The 13,039-nt window shown below is 39.5% G+C and overlaps 1 protein-coding gene across 2 annotated transcripts in view; it reads left to right on the top strand.

The window, feature by feature from the left end:
* Positions 1 to 13,039, top strand: part of TPD52L1 (TPD52 like 1) — a 65,293-nt gene that overhangs the window by 35,630 nt on the left and 16,624 nt on the right. For both annotated transcript variants that reach the window (XM_087775100.1, XM_087775099.1), the window contains exon 4: positions 7,260 to 7,361. In XM_087775100.1, coding sequence (XP_087631226.1) covers positions 7,260 to 7,361 — 102 coding nt within the window. The remainder of the gene's footprint in view (positions 1 to 7,259; positions 7,362 to 13,039) is intronic.

Here is a 13,039-nt window from a genome sequence, read left to right as displayed (position 1 = left end):
CTCACAGACAAAAATTGTCACTTGTTTTAGAAAGGGAAAAATCTCATGAATTAGAGGCCAGAATCAAGAGAACTGTAAGTGCGAGCTCTGAACAGCATGTCTCCTAGAGAGTGCCTAGGGCTTTCTCAGGTGGTGGCTGTTTTTGAAGCCTTTTTAGGAAGGTTTCAATATTGCTCTGCTCTTACATGTAATACTTAGCTGAGATTTGGGACAAGCGCATTCAACATGGACTTGGCCTTTCCCTCCAGAGACAGAATAAGGCTCTCTTCATTGACTACTAGTTGAAAACGAAGTAAGCAAGCTTAGTTCTGCTCATAGGGAACCTGAAGACAATTGTATGGGTTTCCACCAATAATAGGAACTTAACGTTTTGTAATTCAAATTTCTGCCAGGTAATGAGAAAATAGAATGTAATAGTTGCACTGCATGTGTTTTGGACTTACAATCTATGCTACCTGCAGTCTTCATTGGAACAACTTTAAATATATAGTAATGTGTTCCAGAGGTTCAAAATTTTCTCAGGAGGTCAGATATAATTTGTGGACAGCTGCAGCCCTACTGTGACTTTTGGGAATTCAGTATACCATGTTCCCACACACATACTTGATATGAGCGGTAGTAAAAGAGACGTGGGTGTTTCTGTTCATTGCAATGTGTAATCACCTTTTGACATTTTCTTCTGTAAATTTGCAAGTAAATGTAGCAGTTGTGTAAGTGAAGAAATAGGCATGTTAGCTTTAGCAAGCACATTACCTGCATGTGAGCCTGTGCTATATGGAAGTAAAGGGAGCCTCACGCTTCTACTGACTTTGTGTCCTTTGGGTCAGATCAGACAATGTTCATGCCTTCTTCAAAAGACAATTTTTTTGCCACTTTTCAACATGTTATCTCTGGCCTTGAATTTGGAAGGGTGGAGTAATGGAAGATAAGGTTGAAGAAAGGACTTTGAGAAGTTAACTTAGCCTATTCTCATCGTCCCTTTTCTAAAGGATGTATGTCCGCTTGTTTATACCAGAAGCTTCAACTAACGTAAATTCCCCAGCAATGTCAGGTGATGTGTTCCAGATCAGTGAATGTAGTTTCAGTTTCTCAGGGAAGAACCCACTGTAATTATGATTGTGCACCAGAAAATATATACACATATATTACAGATATCAGTATGTATGTATATCTAACCATAAGGAGGGGAGGGGAGGCCTGAGTGTAGATTGGAATCTCTGAAATGACCAGGATTAAAAATACCCAGGAAAGGGTCAGTGGAAAGGGGACAGGCGAAAGAAAGGAAAGGGAGAAACGGAAGGAAAAGGAAGAATAGAAATGAAGCAAAAGGAAAGAGAAAGAAAGAAAACGAAAGGAAATGGAGGGAGGAAAGGGAAAGGAAAAGGAAAGAAGAAAGGGAGAGGAAGAAAGACGAAGGAAAGAGAGGAAGAGGAGAAGGGAAGGGGAAGAAAGGAGAGGATGGGAAGGGAAAAAAAGGAAAAGGGAGGCTGGGATATGTTTACTCTGCATAATTTTGTTGATCTAGTGTACAGTACAGAGCCCACAGACAGTGCTATTGGCATAGTTTAAGGGGTGGTGAACTGTGAAGTTTGGGCCCGGAATGTCTTAAGCTTATCTGTGCTTAAGCCAACATATTGTGGCTTTTCTACCTGGAGATTAACTGTACCACAACTGCTTGTTTATCCCCTGGTCTATGCTGCGTTGCACAAATAGTGCCTTTCACACAATTGTATCCCCAGTTTTTCCCAAGGTTTTGAAAATTACAGCGCAGGACAGCAGAGAATATTTGTCGCCTTTGTCTGGCACCTTTCCTGACCCGTGACTCTCTCCAGCCTACTGAACAGTCATCTTCCGTGTGCTGCGCACGGGTTTCTGGCTGCAGGCAGGTCCCCTGCGACCTGCAGAGGTTCGGTTCCCTCAGCTCTGCCCTTCCTCTCTGTGGGAGGGGAACTACCTGGGGCACGCTTCCTCTGACTGATTCAGGCATATGTACCCATCCAACTGCCAGCACCGTTGCAATTAATTCTTAACATACCTGGCAAAGGGAAGAACGGCTAAAAAAGTACATCAGTCGTTGTTTGTTTTTGAAGTTGGAATGAATTCCAGGTGAGCACTAAAAATAAAGCAACAACCCCACAACACCTTAGAGTTCACTTGTGGGCAAAATGGCAATATGAATGCTTTTAAAGAATGTTTCATGTACATGTTATCTGCCGTTCGTATATGCATTTATTTCATTTGAGCATTAGCATAATTTAGTTAATGCTGAGCCCCGTTTTTCACAGAAAATCAACAGAAAAATAGTTTACTAGCCGAGAGTTTCTCAGAGACCCAGATGCTTTACATTGAGTCCAGAAATGTCATTCTTAAGCTGACTAATGGTTTGAAAACTAAGAAGCAGCAAGCTCCATAGGGCATGACTTGTGCTACCAGGCTCTGCTCTACTGTATGGTTTTGTTGTTAATTGTTTGCATTTTGTTGCATCTTATGTAAGCTTTATCACAGAATAGGGTTTCTCAAATGGATTAATTTTGCCAGCAAGCATTGATGGAGAGGCACAATGCTGAATGAAGATGTACTAATTAGCAGATGTACTAATTTTACAGAAGCTGAATTTAAATTCTTTATAATTTACTGTAGTAGGTCAAATGTGCAGCTTGCCATGGAAAATATGAATATTATATTCGTAGCCTGCTTCTGTCAGCAGTCCACGTACTGCACCTCTAAAGGAAGGTTAGATTTGACTCTGCCATGTGAAGGTCAATTCTGTACTAAGTTGAGATGAGATCAAATAGCATGCAGTATGATTATCCTGTCTTATCCTGCAGATGATGTTGGTCATTTAAACATCTAGTTCTCTCACCTCTCTGTATGTCTTCTGCTTGGCTATGCTCTACACGAAGCACTATTTCCTTTGCACATTGTGCTTTATGAAACAGTATCTTCTTTCATTTGCTTTCGCTGGCTGTAAAAATCAGGTAGTGAGACCTGGTTGTCACGTGACAGTACAACCTAAATGCAATATATGAAACTGTCAAGCAAAAAAGCAGTCAAAATGTGCTGCAAATCTACTTTGCCTAATTAGTATGTTGCAGTACTGGAGATGTGAGTTATCTTTAAAGCTTCTTTTAAATGTGTTGGGTATATTATCAGAATATAACTGCAAGATCAGCTTATTTTATAACCTCTAATAATCAGTTATAAACAATTGCTTTTGTTAAAGAAATACCCTATTTTAAAAACGCAATTATAATTGGAAGATGGTGGACAAAATTCTTAGGTGAATGTCATATAAAAATGTAATGTTCAAAATGACACATGTGAGTTTTATTTACAAGTTTACAGTTGTGACAGCAATTCCCATACCATGTTTGTTCAATCTTTCTGGTCTGTGAAATTACATTATAAATATTTACTGTTACGTGCTAAGTGAGAAGCGTGGAATATGATCCTTGTTAGCCACTACCAGCAATTCCTTTGTGGCATCTAAACATACTCCACAGCACAAAAACAGAGAAGGCATTTCTACTCTAACTGCATAAATCAAGTAGCCTGTTTCTACTTTTACTAATGCTACTGGGCATCTGGCCTAATGCTGTTAAAGTCAGGGAGGTTATGGTGACTTTTTATTAGTGCAAGAAAGGCATAGAGCCTAATGATGTATTTGTGTAAAAATGAGTGCCATGGGTTGGGTGGAAAGTGATATTTCTTGAATCTCTGTGTCCTAAATTCTCTGAGTTTGTTTCTACTGGATCATTTCTGCCTTAAGGTTCAGGGTCACTGACATTATTTCAGCTGATGGCTGACTGCCTGTTGAGATGCTGTCACCTGTCCTGATGAGCTTGCCCAACGATAGCCAGCAATGGCTGCTCAAAGGATGAAAGTACAGGTTTTGTAGATGAGTTAGCGTGTTGGAGCAGTTGGGGGTGATAGGAGGGCTTAAGCCATACGTACAGCACTTTTTCCCATAAATAAATGTTAGTAGGTCTTACCTGGAATATCCAACTTTATTTTTGCTCTTAAAGGTTTCTGAAAATTACATAAGCTGTTCAGTGCATTAAAACAAAACTGCAAAGTGGTGTGTATTACATGAGGATATGAAAATTGCTGGCTTAGATTATTAATGCTGCGTACAACTGAGAAGATTCCCAGAAGTCAGAGAGAATATGTTGGAGATCATTGTTACCAGAGTGTTTGGCAAGGTATCAAATGAATGCTGCAAATATGACATAACTATGATGATAAAAATATCTGAGCCAAAATACTGTGCTGTGTATCAATGCAAAGCGTAACTAACTACAGTAAGGCAATGTCCTCTGTGGAAAGAGAATTTATTTATGAAGAAGGCATACTGATATATATAATGCTGGAGAGGCAGGGATGGGGGGGGGGGCTTGATTTTTAAGTTAACTGTCAGTGAGCTTTACTGAGATGCAAATTACTGTTTCTTGTCTCTGCTGACGGATATTGCATGTTGCACTGCATTTTTACCTTTCTTATTTTTTTGTTCCTTAAAGCTCTTCTTTGGCATGGCTGGGGGAGAGGTTCATGTCAAAGGTCATTTTTGCTGAAGTTGGTGCTGAAAAAAGACCAGTTGTGTAAGAGTCTTAGCTGGATTTATGCTGTTACGTAATGTCAAAAGCATTAGGAACATAAATGCAGTCTCCATGTCTTCCTTGCTAGTGGAAATACTGGGGAGGACGTTGGGTTTATGGGATTTACAGAAAAAACACAATATTAGTTGGAATGCCAAAATCAGTGTTGTTTCAGCCAATTCCCAGGAAGTGTGTTCTGACTAACATAATGTACAGAAATATGTAGAGGACTCTAATGTTTCTCAGTTAAAGTTGAGTCTGTCTGCTGTATGGGGCATTTGGGACTATTCTCTTAACAATTGTGAAGTATGAAGAACCTGCAGCAGAACGGTAAGACATGGAGATGGTTTTTCATAAAGCTAAATAGGCCTGTGAGTAAAATTAACTCCAAGGTGTCTTTTTCAAAAAATTTGTTCAGAAGGATATCTGCAAAGTATTTTACTAGGTACGGTTAACCTGTACATAAATAGGTTCTGCTACTGAGGACCTTTTCGACCTGGAAGTCTTGGACTTCATTTTGTCATCAGCAAAATTCCACCTGTGCTGAATGGTTTAGGAAACTTCTCTGTTAGGGAAATGTCTAAAGACTTGTATGCAATAATACGTATATATATGTGTGTGTGTGTGTATATAAAAAGTCACAGACATTATATATAAAAAGTCACAGACATTAGAATATTCACATTTTTTTTCATAGGCAATGCTTATCAAAAAGCTACATGCTCATAGTTTGACAGAAGCATCATTAATGTCAATGTTAGGGTCTTATCCCACTCTAGATTATATGTCCGCTGGCAGCAGGAGAATGACAGAGCTATTAAACTAGTTAAGCTAGAGAATGAGGCGTCAATGAAATAAGAGTATTGCAATCTTGCTATGTCCAGGGGCAGATAGCAGGACTGAGGAGAAAGGAGACCCAGTGAAAACAATCTTTTCAGTCTTCTTTGTATTCTGCCAGAAGAAATAAAACAGGCATAATCAATGCTCCTACCTTTCTAATTATAAGTTGTGCTCCTTCTGTCACTGTTGCAATGTTTTAGTCCTTGTTGTCATTCATTGTCAACATTGTGCATGTAATTGATTCAGCTTATCTAACTCTTGTTTTCTAGAGATTTCGTACCCTGGTCTTGCTCCCCGTAGACTGCCTTGCTAGTCAGTGAAAACAGAGACAAGCGCCTTCATAGAACAAACTGTTTCACTTGGCAGTTTTAGAACTTGTTAGGTCAGTAGTCTGTAAGATATTTTGTGGCTTAGGAACATAAAATCCAAGTATTTGTGCTGGGAAAAATTAATTGTTGATAGACTATTATCTGAAAGAATAGAGCATTACTTGGCATCTGCCTTCTAACATGTGGTTTGTAAAACACAATCCTCAACAGAGGACTTTCAGCAATAGGTACTGCTAGGTCTAAAAGGACCCGATATAAAATGTGATGTGCTATATTGCAAATGTTAATGTTCTTATTTCCTCTCCTGCCTCCACAAAGTTATATTGCTTTCATATCCCTAAAAGTAAGAAGAAAATACTCTGTTTTAGGAATTAGGCAGCGCGATTTTTTTATTAATCTCCAGTGTATTTTGGTACACATTTGCAATCTTACAGATTTTGTTCAAAGGAGAAGTAGAACCAGTGGAATTGTATTGCTGAATTTTTCATGATCGTTTCTTCAGTTCTTGTCTGCCAACGCACGCCACAGGGTACAAGACTGATTATAATGTGCACTCCTTTTGTTACTAGGTCAGTACTTCTAATTCTGAGCTTGTCTGCGTCACTGGGAGTATCAGATAATTTACTCAGAAGGAAGCCTCTGACATGCTCAGAGTTAGTTTACTCAGCAAAAAAGCATCTGTGCAGAAAAGCTTATTGATTACTCTGAGAATGCAACTTAATTGTACTGAAGGGTCTACGTGGGTCAGAGCATATATTCTGTATCAGTAAATTAAGATGATTCTGTGTTTGAATGTGTATGCTATATGTGAAATGAGTGACTTCTAAAAAGATTCAGTGCTATTAAGAATATGCATTCACTGTCTAGATTTTTTCATCTTTCTTTCTCTGTCTCTCCCCAAACCTTCTTCCTTTAAAGAATTTTTTTAAAAAAGTAAAATTGTAGCATATGGAAACAGATTCGATCAATTTTGTCTAATTTGAAATATCAAGAAATAATTTTGAAGTGCATCTTTTAAATGTACCTAATATGTATATGCATGGAAGAGCAGTTTGTATGTCTTGATTCTTTTCTATGCTTTAGACAGCAAATTTTGCTACCAAGTCAGTGTCTGCTGCAAGAATGCTTATTTGATGTAAATTTACAGAAAATGTATCAAACGGGTATTCAACAAATCACTGCATTCTACTTTTAAACAGCTTGCACTGTTTAACATCCCCTAACTCAGGGGATGTTATCTGCAAGGGGGAGAGACACAGTGAAGGATTGCTCTGGAGAGCCTTTTGCTCCCATTAAGATTAAACTGCACTTAGGAAGCTGTGCAGAAGCAGGCATCTTTGTAGTTTGTTTTGTGCCACAGTTATTGTGTTTCTTAACCTTTCAGTGGATGGGACTTTAAGATGTGGAAATAAGGGAAAAGGGAATTAGTTGTAGGGGATTCTAGCCTCTCTTTTTTAACACTTGTCACTATTTCTGTTCTATTTTTTGTTTCCAGTTACAAGAAAACACATGAGACCCTGAGCCATGCAGGACAAAAAGCAACAGCAGCCATCAGCAACGTAGGAACTGCTATCAGCAAGAAGTTTGGAGATATGAGGTATAGGGATCTGCTGCTTCTCTGGTCTTATTTTGAGGACAAAAAGTATAAGTCATCTGTCAGCTCTTCTTTTCCTTCTACATTAGTGTTTTAAAGGTTCAAGTACTTCGTAGTCAGAGTATTCTATAACATTCATGGTTTCAACCAAAAAGAAGGGATAACGATGAATGAAGATATAATTCTTATTTGAGTCCTGGTTTAAAAAAAAAAAAGTGCAATTTGAAATCCTTTTGGAATAACTTTGCAAGCTCAAGGAAATGTACCAGTAAAATGGAACAAAAAATTGCTGTTAGATCTTTATTAACCCAATTTTATTCATACATGGATTCTGGAGACCAACATCATCCGAAGAAAATAAGCCTGCCTTCGAGCTGCTTGTGGAAAGATAAATCAAAAAAATATTTCAGGCTATTTTTAATCAGCTTTTTCAAGATGTACAAAGGCAAAGTTTTGTTCTGCAGTTGTATGTTTAAAAAAAGATATGATGAAAGTAACAGGAGTTGAGGTCAGGACAACTGTCACTTAAATGCAACTTAAATGTCAGATTTCATATGTTGATGTATGTTTAAAAGTGTTGGTCTTAAAGTTCCTCAGAATTAGAGCATAAATGAAGAAATTGTGCACTGTAAACCAGCACTTCAGTTTTCAGCTGGGTAGCAGGATTGCAGAACTTCTCAGGTGTTTTAGGGAGTTGATTTTTTTGTGATGAAATACATGGACAAGGGCAACTCTACAATATATTGTTTGAGCTGCAGAATTAGGGTCTCATTTATTAGAGATATTGGTATGTACTCACTTTTTTGGTCATTTTGTAATGTATGAGGTAACCATATCCTAAGATCTGTGTGAATCCATTTTACAGTTTTTCAAATATATACGGGGGTTTTTGCTGCAAATGGCTGAAGCATAGTTCTTAGCAGCTAAAACTTATTTTTTCCACTTTTTTACTTTTAATCTGAATCTTAAGAAATCTTTAAAGTCCTTCCTTTATACCTACCTTTTACATACAGTTTAATAAACCCTCTACAGAAGTATTACTGTTTTTCTAGGTGAAACTAAAAAAGGAAAATCTTCATTACTGTATGATCTGCTTTACAATGGTTTTTTCCACATTGCAGTTTAAAATGGAAACCTAGTGAGTGACTTGCAACCAGGCTATGAACATAAACCAAGAATTGTTTGACTCTATACAGTTAAGCATCCATAGGTAGTATATGTCTAGAAAAGGATATAAGAATAAGGAGGCGTGCAGTTACATTTCCCTAGTACATTTTTTTAGAATTCAGCAATGTGAGAGCTGAAAACTTTCTAAAACAGAAGTTTGAGCTTTCATTTAAAAGTCTTTGAAGGGCTTTTCTTCATGAATTTTTTTTTTTTAATTTAACTTGTATGAGCTTTTGTCATTCATAACACCTCATGTCTCCCCAGATGAACAGATAGTTACATGGTAAAGAAGCATGTGGTTTATTTGTTTGTTCATTCATTCCTTATTCTGAGTCTCCCTGATCTTTCTTTTGATGCCTTCTGGCTCTTCTGTTATGAGAAACAGTGAGTGTAGTCCTTCTGCTGTCCTTCATGTCACTCATGATTTCCTGTGGTTTTATCCTATCTCACTTCAGTTCCCGCTTTTCCAGGCTGAGGCTCCAGTTGCATGAGTTGCTTTCACAAGCATTTTTCCTACTTTTGTTTATTCTTACTGCCTTCCCTGCATTCGTAGTTGTATTCTGTATTTTCGAGAAGTGCACGAGATCCGTGTGCTGCATGTAGCACCAACATATCCTCTGTTTCATTTTCTGTTCTTCGCTAACACTTCCTTCCGTAACGAAGACAAGCCCATGGTCCTGTTGCTGCTTCTGGGCTTTAGATCCTACAGCAGTGACCAAAGAGTTGGTGTGCAAATGCCTTGAACACTGGCTCTTGATCATAGAGGGAAGGATGACTCTAACAATTCAGTGCTTCTCGGGGCCTCTTGCTTGTGCTTTGCATAGGGTGTGAGATTAACTGCAAAGGCAGAAATGTCCTCACTGTAATAGAGCATGTTTTTCCTTTAATATTTGCCTTAATTAATCACTGTTACCAAATTCCTTTGTCTTACCTATCCATGTCAACCCCTACCCCCATGGCGGTCATGCTTCTGACTAGCGCTTGGAAAGCAGATGGGTGGTATTTATTCCATTAGCCCTTTAGCCAAGGGCTCAAAGCAGAGGCTAAGTCCATAAGCATTTTGATTAATTGAGAAGCTTGTTTCTAGTAGCTTTCTTTGATCAAAATTATTACCTTGAACCTGGTTGGGAATTTTTCAGGAAAATATGAACTACCAGCACTGCCAATTTTGTGGACACTTACTGTTTTCACTTAAGTTCTCGGTTAGGAGCGTTTTCTTGACACTTGATGATGCAGGAGCAAGCAATATAGCCAGTATCTCATAGTTACATAAAGCATGGCATGACTTGGGCCTTCTGCATCTGCTGACCATCCTAAACCTGGAGTAATGGCCAATATGCTTCCTGCAGCAACAAAGCTGGCCTAACGTCTTGGCTCAACTTGGGCAGGTGCAGTTCTGTGTGGGATCACACTGTAAACCTTATCATTTAAATGACCTGATTTTAAAAATCTTCCCCTCTCCCACTCCAATGCCAGCCAGGTTTGGGGGAGTAAGCTGTAAGGGGGCACGCGTTCTTTATTTCATTGTTTGCTCGCTTTTTTGCTAATCCAAATCATTTTATTTCAGTGATCTAGTATATGGATTATCGCTGCCCCCTCCCATAATGCTGATTTAAACACACATCAGACTCTGGTGTAATTCTCTTGGTTAGGCATTAAGGCTGTTACTCACCAATGGCATCCAGATGCAAATCCCTGTTCTGTTTTCATTCAGAGCAGACACTTGAAACTGATTTCTAAAACCCAGATGATCATCATAATTCCCAGTATGTTCAGCAGTCTGGTGTACTTGGCCTTTACCCCTTGCCTGTGGCAATGATGATTTTGAAAGGGCTTGTAGTCAGCCTGACTCTAAATATTGAAGCCTGCCTTCTTTGTGAAACAAAATTCTGCTTTCCAGGTTGCCTGCTATGTCACCTGTACAGGGCACCACATGAAACACATATATTTCTGTTCTGAAGATGCAGGGTCTTAGTTAGTAACCTGAAAGATATTTCATCTTGTATTAGCTCTAAAAATATTTACTAAAATATCATATATCAGCAACAGGCCAGATAGGCTTCCCCAAATGTGCTATTTTGCTGTGTTGGAATTCAAGAAGATGAAATCTACAAGAAAGAAAGAAAAATGACAAAATTCTGTGTGTCCCAAAGAACAGAGAAGCCACCCTTTAGGGACAAAGTGCTTTTCATGCAGCTGGTGTGCTTGTCTTTCATCCCCACCCCAGCTTCCCAGTGTCACAACTCTCTAACTCATTTTGTGCACGAATAATCATCAGCATTTTAAATCTTCTGATTTTTTTATTAATTATTAGTGCTTGTAAGGTCTCTTTACAGTTCTAATGCATTCTGTATAATACCATCATGTTACTAGAAATACCAGAAATGCATATAAAATCAGTATACACATACTTTTGCTTTGGGATAAAAACCAGGCACTAGTAATATAGTTAAGATAATAGAGTCTTCATGAATAGCTCTTGTGATTAATGATATGCCATCAGGATTTTTTGTTGCCCCTCCACCCCCAACCCATATTGTCTCCTTTAACATTTTCTGACGTGTAGAAGGAAGGCAAAGGGGAAGGGGGGGGGAGTCCAAGGTCACTCATCGGGCAGTAGCACGGTCTCAAATCTCTCAGAAGTAGAGGTTACACTGACATTTCAACATGGCTCTTACCATGTAGAGCACAGAGGTGATACTAAGTTGAGGGTATTTGCCCCTTGCTCCTTTGCATACTGGTAAAGTTTGGATCTTTTCATGCAATACTGCTGGACTGCTCTGCAGCTGCCTGTGTGGATCTAAGAGTTTCAGCCCTGCTGATGGCCTTTTTTAGAAATAACTTGTGATAGCAAGTGGGACACTTCCTTATTTTTTTTGTTTGCTTTTAAAAAAAGGAAACTACATACACTACACTACTACGTGCACATTACCACATACATTACTACTACACAAGTAAATGCAGTTAAAGATTAAGCTAACAAAGGCATGCATGCAAATTAGGATGTCAGCAGTTATACTGCTTATACATCCTTCATTCAACTGTCTTGTACGTTTTCTTTAATTACATGATCGCACAGACCCCTTTCAAATTCAGTGCCTGGGATGAGCCAGCTCTGAAGTTGAATAAAGGTAATATAATGCCTCATTCCTGCCAGGAGCTGGAAGGCACATGTGGAAAGAGACAGAGGACTGCAGGGAGGGAGAGCTTGGGGGCATGACTGTGGCAGTTGAATGTGCCCCTCGGAGATGATGGGAATCAGCACAGGAGGCACATGAGGTCCCAGAGCGGTGGAAGAAGGCAAAGTTTATCCCTCTGGAAAGGGGTAAGGGAAGTTCTGGGAAACACAAAGCAGATACGGGGGGAATGCATTAACCTGTTATTTTCTAAGTGTCTAGAAGATAGCATGATGGCAAAAACATAAAAGGGTTTGTCAAGAACAATTATCTTGAACTGACAGCACCTGTCATAGAGGATGGAGGGGAGGCAGGAGATGTGATAGAGCTTGGCTTTGATAAGGCTGCCCATACTGGTTTTGCTCCTGTGAGTGAACTAGAGAAATACAGTTTAGGTGTTACTGCTTTAGCACGAAGAGGGCATAGGGAGCTGAAAACAATTTTCAAAGAATAGGTCTCAGTAGCTCACCATAATGCAGGATTTTGCAGGCATCTGTCCTGAGTCTGTTACTCTTCAGCATTTTCATTGCAGGTTTAGATGACGGCATCGTGTGTACACTTAAAATCCCCAGATGACTGCAGAGGGAGTTGAAGCAAGCACTTTAGACAGCGGGATTAGAATTCAAATTTATTTTAAATGATAAAATAAAATTCAGTGTAGGAAAGTGCAAGGTGTTTTACTGACAGATGGAAAAAAATCAAAAGCAGAGATGAGGAGCACTGACCAGCCAGCCGGGCAGTGGCTTTGCAGATAAGGGCCTGGGAAATGCTAGGCTAGTGGGTCACAAATGCAGTCAATGCTGTCATGCTATCATTGCTAATGCATACTTAATTCCAGCAAGTGTTGCCTGTAGGATTTGGGATGGAATTGCTTTGCCCAGCGCTGATGAGGACTCAGCTGGAATATTTGGGCCAGTGCCAGGGTACTGCCCTTGGAAGGGTGTGCAGATGTACTGGAAGGAATGGGGCGAAAAATCGGCTTCAGAAAATACAGCCAGTGAGTGTTTGAACGAGCTGGCTTTCAGGCCAGGCAAATGTGGCTGAACAATGAAAGGAGAGGGAGGATGTAGTAAGTTCGTGTGAGAGGTCAGGAAGAGCGTTCAGCTATAAAGCTGAACGGAGGCACGGGTTATTTCTGAAGGCTGTGAAATCTCTCTCATTGGAGGTTTTTAGAAGCAGGTTAGGCCAATATCTGTTGGAGATGGCTCAGGTATAATTAATCCGCTTTAGTGCTGTGGGAGTTGATTTTTGCTGTGCCTTTATTGTTGTGCCTTTTGGGGTTTGTGGTGGTGGTGGCGGCGGTGGAGTTCTTGCACAGCCTTTTGCTGTGCATTTCCA

The sequence above is a fragment of the Nipponia nippon genome, unplaced genomic scaffold (assembly GCF_047370975.1).
Source record: "Nipponia nippon isolate SJK-2023a ecotype South Korea unplaced genomic scaffold, ASM4737097v1 scaffold_4, whole genome shotgun sequence".
Lineage (NCBI taxonomy): Eukaryota > Metazoa > Chordata > Aves > Pelecaniformes > Threskiornithidae > Nipponia > Nipponia nippon.
The sequence above is the reverse complement of the archived record's forward strand: the minus strand, read 5'-3'. Positions and strand labels throughout refer to the sequence as shown.